Source organism: Rhodamnia argentea, chromosome 8 (genome assembly GCF_020921035.1).
Source record: "Rhodamnia argentea isolate NSW1041297 chromosome 8, ASM2092103v1, whole genome shotgun sequence".
Classification (NCBI taxonomy): Eukaryota; Viridiplantae; Streptophyta; class Magnoliopsida; order Myrtales; family Myrtaceae; genus Rhodamnia; species Rhodamnia argentea.
The window spans coordinates 1,094,101-1,109,219 of NC_063157.1; the positions used below are offsets into that span (position 1 = coordinate 1,094,101).

Sequence of the window (15,119 nt, forward strand, 5' to 3'; positions counted from 1 at the left end):
AGGCCATTGGATCTGACTTTTATACATTACTAAAAAAACCGAAAATTTTCAAAGATGTATAAATATTGGATCCTACATATGTTTCCCAGCATTTCTATCATTTAAAACATGTATCTTTCATTTGACAAAATTTAAGAAGTAATGTAATAATCATTTGTTTCTTTGTTTTAAAAGTTTGGACCAGACAAGAAATTAACCCTAGTGCTATTACAACAAGACGGACAACGTGACGTTGACTGAATACTTTTATCAGCACTCGTGTCAAGTCAAGACATAAATTTGGTTTGTCATTCATTTTCAATTTCATTTCAATTTGTCTAAGCGCCACATTGGATTTGGGCAGATCGATGCGACGCGGGAGCATCACATTCCATTAAAGATCATACAGAGAGATTTCGGCCACAACACTATCTAAGTTAGAGAGTTTCTAGAAGATTGAAAAATAAAGAACTTCTTATATGCGATAGTGTTTCTAAAGTAAAGTTCTCATTTGAATAGATTTTGTAATTTGAGATTTCACAGTTCAATGTACCTAGATTCTGATTTCCTAATTTGATGTTTCCTAATCAAGATTATTTTCATTTAACATTCCTGATTCGACGTATCATAGGTTGGTGTCCTAATTCCTTTATAAATACGAGATTTTCTTGCTTAGTTGCAAGCATGCAGTGTCTTTTCGAGTGAGTGATTCTTTCGATTTTTTTTGTCCAATTCATTTTTATTTTTTTTCTCGATGAAGTTCCATCGAACACTTTTCACATTCACACCCAATCACCATGCATCACAGTACTCGAAGGATTTGATTGGAAAATTTTTGGAAGCAGAAGGATCTAATTAGATATGTTAAAAATACAGAAATTTGACGTCTCTGCGTCTCCTCCACTGCCTCCTTATTTATGAGCTGGTTCCACAGAACAACTTTTCATTACGTAATTGCAGGAAGCACACATCAGCAGTAAACAGAGCACGAAAAGCATCTTCTTATTCTTCTTCTTCATCGTGTTTCAGAGACAGAGCAAGGGGCGACGCTTTAGTAGACAGCTTCATCCATGGAAGGAGGAGATATGTACAGAGCGAGCAACAGCCTGCGCGCGACCAGCTCCTCCATGTGGAGGAACCGTGCAACCACGGTGGACGTGTTCTCGAGGTCTTCTCGGGACGAGGACGACGAAGAAGCTCTCAGATGGGCTGCTCTCGAGAAGCTCCCCACCTTCGACCGTCTCCGGAAGGGGATCCTGAAGGCTTCGTGCGGCGGCGCTGCTGACGAGATCAACATTCTGGACCTGGGTTTTCAAGATAGGAAGAGATTGATGGAGAGGCTAGTGAGGGTCGCCGAGGAGGACAACGAGAAGTTCTTGCTGAAGCTCAAGAACCGTATTGATAGGTACAGTCTCTGTTTCCTCTGTTTTGTGGGGTTTCCGAGAAAAGAGATAAAAGTTACGAAATCTGCAACTTTTCTTGGAATGGAGTCTGTTTGGTTCAGGAGAAAGATCTTTACCAAGGAAAATCCATCATGTCAGACCATCTCTAGTAAGTGAAATTTTTCTCGCCTACAATGGTGGGAATTGTTCATTCATGAATCGTGCATTTTCTTTCCCCCATGAAATTTCCCTGGTATTCTCAAGCCGTTCTTAATAATTTTTTTTTCTTGGGTTTGAAGAACTGTGGTTATCGTGAATCTGGGTTTATTTTGCAGAGTTGGAATTGATATTCCTACAATTGAAGTTAGATTCGAGCATTTGAACGTGGAGGCAGAGGCTCATGAAGGAAGCAGAGCTTTGCCAACCTTCATTAATTTCTCCACTAATATTCTAGAGGTAAGCTAGCAACCACCTAAATATTTTAAATGCAAAAGCATAAAAGGCAACTTCATTTTTGTTCGGATCCTAATTCAAGTGTAGGACTCGGATCCATATCAATATGGGCTTCGAGATGTGATTTAGATGGCCTTGGCTCTCTCACCTCAACGGCTAGCTTTTGGATAAGTCCATGTGATATCCAAGTCCCATTTAGGATCATGACAATCAACCATGCTCCGCAAACTCGTTGCACACATGGTGTTGACTTTGTACTGGCCTTCTGCTAGCCTCGAGCAACCGCTGCAATATCGGTTCACCACAAGCGCCCCTCGATAATGCAAGACGGCTCTTAGCTAGCTATTGAGATGGGTGAACCCAATAAAATATAAACCACACATCCAAGTCCCATACTATTGAGTCACATAACTTGCAATCGTGATCATATTAGTTTTCTGATTGAAATGACATTCACTAGTTTGGTTGAATGTTCTGATTGGCTTCTTTGTTTAACCTTTACTATTCTTTTTGTTTCTTTTTACAACTGAAGGGCTTCTTGAATTTTCTACACGTACTTCCCAGTAGAAAGAAGCACTTGACTATCCTTCGAGGTGTCAGTGGGATCATCAAACCTGGCAGGTGAGCAAATCAAACCAAATCAAAAACCAATTTTTCAAACCTCCAAATTGAATTGAACTGAACTTAATTTCATTCAGCACGTCTAATTTGGTTCCATCTCTGAGCTTGGTTCTGTGTTCTATAGACCCATTAAATGTCGTGTAATTATTCAAAATTGTCAACTAAAAATTGTCACATTCTCGTTGGATTGAAGTTTTTCACCATGTCGATTGATTACCGCTTAAAGTTCGATTGGGAACTAATATATTTCCTTTCTTCTAATGATAGCAGAATAGAGCTGAACTGAATCTGGATTAATCTTTTTTCCTTGAACAAAACGGTGAAAAATTAGCTTTACTTTTCTTATCTGGCATGTTTCTTCTCATTTGGATGGACAATTTTGCAGGATGACTTTGCTTCTGGGTCCTCCTAGTTCTGGGAAGACCACGCTCTTGTTAGCTTTGGCTGGAAAGCTTGATCCTGAACTGAAGGTTAATGCCAGTCACCTTTCATTTAATTTAAGCCCTTCTTTTATGGAGAAAATCAATATATCATCCAATTATACTGAAAGAATGAAGATTGTTCCTCAGACAACAGGAAGGGTAACTTACAATGGACACGGCTTGAATGAGTTTGTGCCCCAAAGAACCGCGGCTTACATAAGTCAACACGATCTTCACATAGGAGAAATGACAGTTAGAGAAACTTTGGCCTTCTCTGCAAGATGTCAGGGTGTTGGATCACGATATGGTTAGCGAATTTGAATTAATTCTTATAAATCTTTATAATGTCAATCTTTGAGTTGGACTTAGACAAATTTTTTTGAATGAGAAATGATGATTCTTTTGCGGCATCTGCAGATATGTTATCAGAGTTGTCGAGAAGAGAGAAAGCAGCAAACATAAAACCAGACCCTGATATTGATATCTTCATGAAGGTAATTAAACAAGGGGAGATTAGAGTCGTTTTCATTTTTCCATTTAGAGCAAGGAAATGGATTAAGTAATCCGTAATAAGTAATCCGTAAGAAGAAACTGATGAGGAACAAATGGTTTTGAGTTGGACTCCAGCAAGCAGTTACTATGTTATTGAAATTTTTAGATGTGGGTGTCTGGTTTTTCTTATGCACTGGGTCATCCAAAATTCCACAGGCAGCAGCAACAGAAGGTCAGGAGGCTAATGTTATCACTGATTATATTCTTAAGGTAATTTTGACAAGAATCACCGCAAGATCATGCAGGCACTTGACAAATAGCAGAACTTTTATGCACATGTTTTCTGCACAGGTTTTAGGCCTGGAAATATGTGCTGATACGATGGTCGGAGATGAAATGTTGAGGGGTATTTCCGGAGGACAACGGAAGCGTGTGACCACAGGTTAGAACCAGGTGCCTATTGAACTTTTAGTAACTGAAAATGTTCGTTTGTCTGACCAGTAATTTCTAGGTGAGATGCTGGTTGGGCCTGCTAAGGCATTGTTCATGGATGAGATATCTACTGGGCTCGATAGCTCGACAACGTACCAGATCGTCAACTCCCTGAAACAATTTATTCACATTCTGGATGGAACGGCAGTTATCTCTCTCCTCCAGCCAGCTCCAGAGACTTATGATCTGTTTGATGATATCATTCTACTATCTGATGGTCAGGTTGTGTACCAGGGCCCACGTGAACTTGTCCTAGATTTCTTTGAAGCTATGGGATTCAAATGCCCTGGGAGGAAGGGCGTTGCCGATTTCTTGCAGGAAGTAAGTAAAAATATGAATACTTTATTTGCGCAACTTTTAGGAGATAAAAGATATATACTGTAGCAAGTCTCTTGCAATAACATACTTTCTACTTTTCGATAGGTAACATCAAGAAACGATCAGCATCAGTATTGGGTACGAAAAGATGAGCCATATACTTTTGTCACGGTTCGGGAATTTGCAGAGGCGTTCCAGTCATTTCACGTGGGAAGAAAACTGGGGGATGAACTTTCTACCCCATTCGATAAGAGCGAGAACCACCCAGCCGCTTTGACTACCAAAAGATTTGGTGTTGGAATGAAGGATTTGCTGAAAGCTTGCATTTCAAGAGAGTATTTGCTTATGAAAAGGAACTCCTTTGTCTACATCTTTAAGATCACTCAGGTATATACCGACTTCATTCTCTTTCATTTCACTTCAAACATGAATTGTCTCATGTACTTAAACTGATGTGACCTGTTTTATTAGCTCACAATTATGGCATTTATTACGATGACCCTGTTCTTACGGACAAAGATGCATCGGGATTCCATAACTGATGGAGGACTTTACATTGGTGCCTTGTTCTTCACCGTAGTTTCGATCATGTTCAATGGAATGGCAGAGCTTTCGATGACCATAGCCAAGCTCCCAGTTTTCTACAAGCAAAGAGACCTCCTCTTCTATCCGGCATGGGCATATGCTCTTCCAACATGGATTCTGAAGATCCCCATCACCTTTGTGGAGGTTGCAGTTTGGGTATTCATCACATACTACGTCATTGGATACGACCCAAATGTTGGAAGGTGGGAAAGAGTTGTGATTATTCTTTGGTGGTCAGATGGAAATTCTAATCTTGTTGTCCTAGTTGATCCACTCTACTTTCCATATTTTGTTACAGGTTGTTCAAGCAGTATCTTTTGCTTGTGGTCATTAACCAGATGGCCTCTGGATTGTTCCGATTGATCGCAGCACTCGGGAGAAACCTGATCGTTGCCAACACATTTGGGTCATTTGCTCTGCTCATTCTTTTTGCATTGGGCGGAGTAGTTCTTTCCCGAGGTTTCACAGATGCTAGAGTTCAACCATTTTCTTTGTTTTGTTCGTAGCTTCTTTTTCATTGGAAGTGCTATATCTTGATTTACTTGTATTAGATTTTGTGAGCCATTGCCAACTATTCTAAAAGTTTAAGATGTTTGATGAATGTGTGGTTTATATTTACATATTCTGACACTTTCTATCACGCTTAGTCTGTTCTTTTGCATAAGTACTAACTGTGTACATATTTAATTGAGGAGGCAAATGTGGCCTGGAAAATTTGAACTTAGGACTTCCTGCTCTGATATCATGTTAGATTTTGTGGGCCACTACCAACTGTTCTAAAAGTTTAAGCTGTTAGTTGAAGGCGTGCTATATATCTAAATATTCTAACACTTTGAATTGTAGAGGACGTGAAGAAATGGTGGATTTGGGGCTACTGGACATCTCCTTTAATGTATGGGCAGAATGCGATAGTCATTAATGAGTTTTTAGGATCGAGTTGGGAGAAGGTGAAAGTCTTGTAACTGCTTAAAGCCATTAATTTGACCTTTTATAGATGTGAATCTTTGACTTACTGATTCCCCTTGTATTATTCCTTATAATAGATTCCCACAAATTCAAGTTCAAATGAACCACTAGGAATTCAAGTTTTGAAGTCCCGTGGGTTCTTTACTGAAGCATACTGGTATTGGATAGGAGTTGGGGCATTGTTTGGGTTCATCATCCTCTTCAACTTTGGGTTTTCCGTGGCTCTTGCTCTTCTCAATCGTAAGTGGCTTTTCTTCTTGTTGAGGTTTCTGTCAACGAGAGCTTGCCTACTCAAGCTCCATGTTATGATGCAGCCTTTGGAAAATCCCAGACAGCAAAATCAGATGATCCTGAGGGCAATGGGGACGTTAATAGAATGGGAGGATCAATTCAGATGCAATCTCAAGGCTCTAGTCACAAAAATGGATCAGGTATAAAGTTTAGCTATTTAGTTTCTTTCCATTGTCTATCATTTAGCAGACGTCAAAGGGGTGAATAAAGGTTTTGGTCCATGAAGGATTCGTGTTACTTCTTTGCCTATCTTTTCTTTTTGGTCTTGCAGGGAGGTCATCCGGGTCTACACCTACACTGCCCAAGACAGCCGTTGCCGCTGATAGGAAAAGAGGCATGGTGCTCCCATTTGAGCAGCACTCAATTACTTTCAATGAAATAACTTATTCAGTTGACATGCCACAGGTAACTATGTTAAGCTATGAAAAGTCTGAAGATAGTACTTTCTCGATTTGTTCAACCTCGAATGTTCATCCTAAGATAACTAAGTGTTTGTGGTTATCTTGGCAGGAAATGAAGAATCAAGGTGCTCTTGAGGATAAATTGGTGCTCTTGAAAGGTGTGAGTGGCGCTTTTAGGCCAGGTGTTCTCACAGCTCTGATGGGCGTCAGCGGTGCTGGTAAAACTACTTTGATGGATGTGTTGGCAGGGAGAAAGACCGGAGGGTACATCAAAGGGAACATAACAATTTCTGGGTATCCAAAGAACCAAGATACATTTGCTCGGATTTCCGGATATTGCGAACAGAATGACATCCATTCACCTAATGTTACTGTCTACGAGTCGCTACTTTACTCGGCATGGCTGCGTTTGCCTCCTTGCGTGGATGAACGGACCAGAAAGGTTTGCATTTACCACCACAATCTGTTTCAACGAGGATTGCCTTCTTAACGCAAAACAAATTGTGGATGTGCTTACTGCTTAGCTGGTTATGAAGTCTAATTGAGCATCAATGTAATTCAAATCAAATCATTTCTAATGATAAAAAAATGTTGCAGATGTTTATTGAGGAAGTCATGGAGCTTGTGGAGCTAAATCCGCTGAGACAGTCCTTGGTTGGTTTGCCTGGTGTTGATGGTCTATCCACCGAGCAACGGAAAAGGCTGACCATTGCGGTTGAACTAGTCGCAAACCCCTCCATCATTTTCATGGACGAACCAACCTCCGGGCTTGATGCAAGAGCTGCTGCCATTGTCATGAGAACAGTTAGAAATACGGTGGACACGGGGAGAACGGTCGTATGCACAATTCACCAACCGAGCATTGATATATTTGAAGCATTCGACGAGGTAAGTTCTGTCAGCACATTCAAAATACGATTAGTCTTTTTTGCAGTGCGTTCAAACTTAGAAGCTATTACGTTTTCTCTTGTTTGGCAGCTTTTCTTGATGAAACGCGGGGGACAAGAGATATATGTTGGTCCTCTGGGTTGTCAGTCTTCTCATCTAATAAATTATTTTGAGGTACAGAATGTTTCTTGAATATAATCTGGATTCGATTGTACTTTCATTTTGCTACTCGAATGACCAAGTTATATTTATTCGAAATGAAGGGAATCCAAGGAGTTAGCAATATCAAAGATGGGTATAATCCAGCAACTTGGATGCTCGAAGTTACAAGCCCAGCACAAGAACTCGTTTTGGGTGTCGATTTTTGTGATTTATACAAAAACTCAGATTTGTACAGGTGGGTTTAACGCCGATCCTGAGGTCCAACTTTTAGTCTTGCTATTGACCCGTAAAATGTCAATGGGAAAACACATTTTGGTGATTTTCAGGAGAAACAAGGCTTTGATTAAAGAGTTGAGCATTCCTCCTCCAAATTCTAAGGATCTTTATTTCCCGACTAAGTATTCTCAGTCAACTTTCACTCAGTTAATGGCTTGCTTATGGAAGCAAAATTGGTCTTACTGGCGGAACCCGCCATATACGGCCGTTCGGTTCCTCTTCACCATCTTCATTGCCTTATTGTTTGGGACTATGTTCTGGGACCTCGGCTCTAAAACGTAAGTTCTGCCTAGAATGTCAATTTTTGCCTCATTTATTCTCGAAGTTGTTTCTGAATGTTAGGTTTGCAGGACCCGGCAACAAGATTTGATCAATGCGATGGGATCTATGTATTCGGCCGTTCTCTTCATTGGGATCCAAAATGCGTCTTCGGTGCAACCAGTTGTAGCAGTGGAGAAAACGGTTTTCTATAGAGAGCGAGCTGCAGGGATGTACTCGGCTCTGCCATATGCTTTAGCACAGGTAAAATTGCTTTGAAATGATTCTGATTACGCTTATTCCAAAGATGTTATGCATAAACCCATGCTGCTAGCTAGCTAATGTGATTAATCTTTAATTCATAGGTTTTGATTGAAGTCCCTTATGTTCTCGTGCAAGCTATATCATATGGCATCATAGTTTACACAATGATTGGATTCGAATGGACAATTGCGAAATTTTTCTGGTATCTGTTCTTCATGTACTTCACATTGTTGTATTTCACCTACTATGGTATGATGGCTGTGGGCATGACCCCGAACCACCACATCGGTTCCATCGTCTCTTCTGCATTCTACGGCATATGGAACCTCTTTTCGGGGTTCATTGTGCCAAGGACTGTAAGTTCTATAGCAACCTGTTGATTCTCATGTTTCTGCTGATTTTGTTTTCAACAAGTGTAATGCCTGATTTGTGAACATCTTCATGACTTCTTATTTAACAGAGGATACCTGTCTGGTGGAGATGGTACTATTGGGCATGCCCGGTTTCTTGGACTATATATGGATTGGTAGTCTCTCAGTTCGGCGACCTAAAGAACACGCTCGAGGACACTGAGGGCACGGTCGAAGAATATGTGAGAGATTACTTTGGTTTCCGACATGACTTTTTGGGCGTGATTGCCGCCGTGATCTTAGGATTCACATTGCTCTTTGCATTCATTTTTGCCATTTCCATAAAGGTGCTCAATTTCCAGAGGCGGTAGACTTTAACGTTGCATCGGTCCTCAAAACAAGCGTGTTTCTGAAAGAAAATGAGAAGGGCTAAAGCATTCGCCATGTATCATGTTAATTTTTCTGTCTTCCTCTTTTTGCTTTCCAGTCAAATAAGTTACCTGTAAATTGGTATCTAATTGCCATATCAAGTAGATGAACTCTTTTGCTTATACAGCAACTGTCTCCATTTTTTCAATCATATGAATCTTTTCTGGAAGAAGTACTGAACTGTGAATTGGTTGCTGCAACAAACGAACATTCCTGAGACCAGAGACCAGATTCAGTTTCGAGGAACAGGAATGCATATCATGAACATTTCCCTTTTAAATCCCTGATCTTAATGAATGCCAAAATGTCAGAGTTGGTCCTTTCAAACCATTTCATTAGACATCTAACCCTAAAAGAAAAATGTAATTAGAGACAAATTGAAATGATGGGATGTATTTGTTCTTGAATTCGATAATAAATAAATCCTCGCATGTAATTTTTTGGGAAAATGACACAAATGCTCTTTAAACTTTGGTCCAATATGTAATGTGGTTCTTAAACTTTTAACTTGACCAATATAGTTCATGAACTTTAGCCTAATATACAATGAGATCCCTGAACTTTCAATTTGTTTAATGTGGTTCTTGAACTTTTGGAATATATTCAACTTAGTCCTAGAACTATAAGAAAATGTGCAATTTCATCCCTGAACTTGAATTAAGGGAAATACTACATTGAAATATCTTCATATAATTTAGGGACTAAGTTGAACATGTTTCAAAAGTGTATGGACCATATTGATCAAATTAAAAATTGAGAGACCCATTGCACATTAGTCTAAAGTTCAGGGACCATATTAGTCAAATGAAAATTTTAGGATCATATTATACATTGGGTCAAAGTATATGGACCATTTATGATATTTTCGCTAATCTTTTCATTCTTTTATACACATGATTTGCAAATGGTTCGAGTGTGTTTATTCTTAGGCCTCCATTGAGGCCCAAATATGTAAGTTTATTTATATAAAATACTTACACCTATGGTTCTTGAACTTTGACACATGTGCATTTTTGTCCTTAAACGTTTAATTTATTTAGCGTGAAGGTTGAACTTTAAAAAATGTGCAATCTAATCTCTAGACAATATGAAAATATTCAATGTTATCCTATTATTAATTCAAGATAACAGAATTTGCTTATTTGGCTTTTAATCCAGTAAAATTGAATGGTGGGAAAAATTGACATGTGAATTATCTACGTAAGATGTTTAAATCATAAGGGTATAATAAATCACGTCATCAAATAACATGAATAGTCATTTTTCCAAATTGAACAATTTAAATGGATTATCAAATTTTTATTAGAGTTTAATATAGGCTCTCACATGGACTTCCACATTAGAAAAAATGTATGCATGTTACACTTCAACGTGGTCTCAGGGCCACTTCCATTGGATTTGGGCAGTGATGCCGGAGCATCAAATTCCATTTACTGTTATGCAAGTAAGAGAGACTTTGGCCACAACTTTTATCTAATGGGTCAAATGAAGATAAAACGGCCAAGATGGAGTTTTTAGAAGATTGAAGAGAAAGATTTCTAGATTAAAGTTTTCTTAATTCAATTTGGCTTCCTAATTTGTTATTTTCTAGTTTACTATATCTAGATTAATGTTTCATAATTTGATGTTTGCTAGTTTAAGGTTTTTTTTTAGGTTCCTAATTGAATGTTTCATCGTTAATGTCCTAGTTCTTCTATGAAGAGACGAGCTTTCAAATTTTGAGTTGATAATATATGAGTTTTCCTCTCAAGTGAGCGATTCTTTTAGGTTTATCGTCCAATTGACTTTCAGAGTCATGTTTTTTCCACTTCCATCGTAGCTGAAACACTCATCTATCAAAATGTTTTACTAATATTAGCCTTTATGGGTCACACCTTTTTAAAGTATTTTCTTTTTGGCACGGGGTTTTTTTGTTTATTTTCTTCTCTCTTTTTTCGTGGGTCCCACTATGCTTTTTCTCATTGTCCCTCTCCTCCCTCATTCCGTTTATCGATTTGACACTGTCAATGGTGTCGTTGCAAACCCTTCGACAATTCGACCAACACCCAAAGAGACGAAAAAAAGAAAAAACAGAGGCAAAGCAAAGATGAGTGACGGAAAAGGGCACAACAAAGTTGTGAAGGTCTATGAAGAGATGATAGTGGTGTAATGACTGGCCACAAGACACTTTCCTCACCACGCCTGTGTAGCAGAGGCCCTTCTTTTAGTGTTTCTCAAGGTAACAGTAGTGGCGATGGTTAGAGCTCCAATGTGAAGGAAACAATTTCGACAAGACCAAGGAGCTTAATAACAATGACAATGACGATTTTGGCAAATATGTTGTTCATGGTCATAATTAAGAGGGGAAGATGCAAGCGCCCCAACCTTTGGCCGGAAGCTCTAGCTGAAAGCCTCTCCAGCCGAGGAGCTCTCCGGCTACTTGTCCCATCCACAACCAGCCAGAACCGAAACCGAAGCCAAAGTTGAGAGGATTGGAATCGTGATCTCGTCGATTCGATGCGTTCTTGGCGAGGAAGATGAGGGAGGTCGAGGAGAGAGGCGAAGTCTAGAAGCTGTTTGCAATTGAGGTTGATCAGTATACCGATAGCAGCACTCAAGCTTGCGCTCTCGATAAACACATTCAAAACTAATGATGTGAATGATGATTTTGAGCTTGATTTTGTGGATTGAGAAATTCTAGGGTCTTTTTCTATACCACCAAGGATTGATCCCTTATCAGAATTGACAAGGAACATAGGAAAGTAAAGAAGAAGGAGAAGGAAAATGGGACCACGAGAAGAGAGAATAAAGCAAATGGGTCCCATAGACCAAGCAAAAAAGGAAAATACTTTCGTAGAATGGCAACCAAAGGATGCTAAAAATGTGTACCCATAAAGGTTAATATTGTCAAAACATTGTGATAGCAGGGTGTTTTAGCCACAGTGAAAGTGGAAAAAACGCGATCCTAACTTTAATGGTTATTAAGTTCTTCGTTTCTTTATCCAATCATGGGTAAATTACTCTTTTGTCTGTTAGGATTAAACTCACAATCACAATGAAATGAAGAGTAAACGTGAGAAAGAGAATCGAGACACAAAGGATACTGGTTTACCTTTAAACTAGGGTCGGATCTAGTAGATGATTCAATTATAATTAAACGCATTCGACCTATCTGTTACAACTATCAATTATAAGAGAAAGAGATTATATATAATAATATTTATTTGTGGATTTAAACCTAAATTATCAATAAAATACGGGCTCCAACTATAAAGCCCTTTGGCACTCGACACTGCCCCCCTGAGGCTGTTGTTTGGATTCGAATGGACAATTGCGAAATTCTTCTGGTATCTCTTCTTCATGTACTTCACGTTGTTGTATTTCACCTACTATGGAATGATGGCCGTGGGCATGACCCCGAACTACCACATCGCTTCCATCGTCTCTTCTGCATTCTATGGCATATGGAACCTCTTTTCGGGGTTCATTGTGCCTAGGGCTGTAAGTTCTGTAGCAACCCATCGATTTCGATGTTTCTGCTGATTTTGTTTTCAACTAGTGTAATGCCTGATTTGTGGACATCCCCATGACTTCCTATTTAACAGAGGATTCCTGTCTGGTGGAGATGGTACTATTGGGCGTGCCCGGTTTCTTGGATTTTATATGAATTGGTAGTCTCTCAGTTTGGAGATTTAAAGAGCCCGCTCGAGGACACTGGGGGCACTGTGGAAGAATATGTGAGAGGTTACTTTGGTTTCCGACATGATTTTCTGGGCGTGATCGCCGCCGTGATGTTAGGTTTCACAGTGCTCTTCGCATTCATTCTCGCCATTTCCATTAACTTGCTCAATTTCCAGAGGCGGTAAACTTAAATGTTGCATCGATCCTCAAAACAAGCATGTTTCTGACAGATTTTGTACTGTTTTTACTAGCAACTGTCTCCATCTTTTCAATCATGTGAATCTTTTCCGGAAGAAGGATTAAACTGTGAATTGTTTGCTGCTACAAACGAATAGATTCTGAGACCAGAGACTAGATTCTGAGTCCAGAGACCAGATTCAATAACGAGGGACAGGAATGCTTGTCATGATCATTTCCCTTTGAAACCACTGATCTTAATGAATGCCAAAATGTCCGAGTTAGTCCTTTCAAACCATTTTCTTTTGGACATCTAACCCTAAAAGAAAAATCTATTTTAGCCATGCAAAAGACATTACTGTTATCCAGCAAAATAAAACATGGTCAATAGCTCCACACATGCAAAAGGGAATAAGCGACCGTGAATCACCAAAGCAAGAAGCATGTACCTCGTGCAAAAGGAAAACTTCAATCGAGATGCAAACTTTATTTGATAACAGAAGGCAAGTTGAATCTATAATTCTTTCGACAATCTTAGCATGGTAATCCTTAAGCATCGTGAAGTCCTCAGCATGTAATCCTATTACAAGATTTTTCCAGGTATGTGATAATTGTCATCTAATAATAAAACGTGAGGTGATTGGATTAATGGTTGAAAGTTTGGATAATATTTCTTTTCAACATAGAAAGTAATTTAATTCAAAGTCGGAACTTAGCATCATGGACCGTGGATTTCTGCATATTTCATTGTGATCTGGCACTACCCTGGATATCACCTTTTGCATCCGTATTTTCCTACAATTTTATTTTAGCTTCCATGTATGTTGTAGGTTCAAATATAATATTTACATATATGGATTGTGAAATGGTTGTGAAATTCATATTCTTATATTAATTGATTGACGAAAAAAAATTCGATATTTTATTTTTTCACTTTCACTCAATGTTAAATGTAATGTTTATTTTTGAAATGTCTAAGAAATGGAGCTAAATTTCTACTTTAATTGTAATTGGTTTGAGATTCGTTTTAAAATTAAGAAATTTCACTTTATATTTGTACTGTTCATTGGTCTTTATTTATGTAGTATGCGTGAAGTCTTCATCTGGCCAATCTTAATTTTAATTGACTAATCATTGCGTTATTGAGTATGTTGTTTCGATGGAAATGTTCTCATCTTATTTGACAATGTTGGCAAATATGTTGTTCATGGTCATAATTAAGAGGGGAAGATGCAAGCGCTCCAACATTCGGCCGGCGGGGACAACAAGCTCCGGGCGAAAGCGTCTCCAGCCGAGGAACTCTCCGGCTACTCGTCCCATCCACAACCAGCCAGAACTGAAACCGAAGCCAAAGCTTGAGAGGATTGGAATCAAGATCTCGTTGATTCGATGCGTTCTTGGCAAGGAAGATGAGGGAGGTCGAGGAGAGAGGCGAAGTCTAGAAGCTGTTTGCGATTGAGGTTGATCAGTATACCGATAGCAGCACTCAAGCTTGCGCTCTCGATAAACACATTCAAAACTAATGATGTGAATGATGATTTTGAGCTTGATTTTGTGGATCGAGAAATTCTAGGGTCTTTTTCTACACCACCAAGGATTGAACCCTCATCAGAATTGATAAGGAATAGAGGGAAGTAAAGAAGGAGGAGACGGAAAATGGGACCACGAGAAGAGAGAGAATAAAACAAATGGGTCCCATAGACTGAACAAGAAAGGAAAATACTTTCGTAGAATGCCAACCAAAGGATGCTAAAAATGTGGACCCCCAAAGGGTAATTTTGTCAAAACATTGTGATAGCATAGTATTTTAGCCACAGTGAAAGTGGAAAAAGCGCGATCCTAACTTTAATGGTTTTTAAGTTCTTCGTTTTTTTATCCAATCATGGGTAAATTACTCTTTTATCTGTTAGGATTAAACTCACAATCACAATGAAATGAAGAGTAAATGTGAGAAAGAGAATCGAGGCACAAAGGGTACTGGTTTACCCTTAAACTAGGGTCCGATCGAGTAGATGATTCAATTATAATTAAGCACATTATACCTATCCATTGCAACTATCAATTACAAGAAAAAGAGATCATATATAACAATAGTTATTTATGCGCTCAAACCCAAATTATCAATAAAATACGGACTCAAACTATAAAGCCCTTTGGCACTTGGCGCTGCCCCCTTGAGACGGTCGTCGAGGAGAGTCATCCGGACTCGTGCTCGCTCGGTGGTGAGCGAGACTCCCGTGCCTTCCTATTGAT

At 39.1% G+C, this 15,119-nt stretch overlaps 1 protein-coding gene across 2 annotated transcripts; it reads left to right on the forward strand.

Annotated features, from left to right (window-relative positions):
- Positions 1–933: 933 nt before the first annotated feature.
- LOC115737901 (pleiotropic drug resistance protein 1-like) lies at positions 934–13,004 on the forward strand. 2 transcript variants are annotated; one of them, XM_030670311.2, is made up of 24 exons: positions 934–1,384; positions 1,697–1,817; positions 2,347–2,435; positions 2,821–2,905; positions 3,005–3,164; positions 3,275–3,351; positions 3,566–3,619; positions 3,701–3,791; positions 3,861–4,162; positions 4,265–4,546; positions 4,631–4,947; positions 5,043–5,203; positions 5,588–5,691; positions 5,788–5,950; positions 6,025–6,141; positions 6,273–6,406; positions 6,512–6,844; positions 7,000–7,290; positions 7,381–7,464; positions 7,554–7,687; positions 7,779–8,006; positions 8,079–8,250; positions 8,352–8,606; positions 12,614–13,004. In XM_030670311.2, the coding sequence occupies exons 1-24, from the start codon at positions 1,050–1,052 to the stop codon at positions 12,872–12,874; spliced, it is 4,350 nt and encodes a 1,449-aa protein (XP_030526171.1). In that variant the 5' UTR covers positions 934–1,049; the 3' UTR covers positions 12,875–13,004. The 2 variants fall into 2 exon arrangements, with proteins under 2 accessions (XP_030526171.1, XP_030526170.1); XM_030670310.2 differs by lacking the exon at positions 12,614–13,004 and adding an exon at positions 8,711–9,344.
- The last annotated feature ends 2,115 nt before the right edge of the window (positions 13,005–15,119 follow it).

Bases quoted from the DNA above. Each gene is read 5' to 3' on its own strand.
- LOC115737901 (XM_030670311.2), top strand. From the start codon at position 1,050: ATGGAAGGAGGAGATATGTACAGAGCGAGCAACAGCCTGCGCGCGACC. The intron at 3,352-3,565 runs GTAATTAAACAA...AAAATTCCACAG, and splicing joins ATATTGATATCTTCATGAAG to GCAGCAGCAACAGAAGGTCA. The intron at 3,792-3,860 runs GTTAGAACCAGG...AGTAATTTCTAG, and splicing joins ACGGAAGCGTGTGACCACAG to GTGAGATGCTGGTTGGGCCT.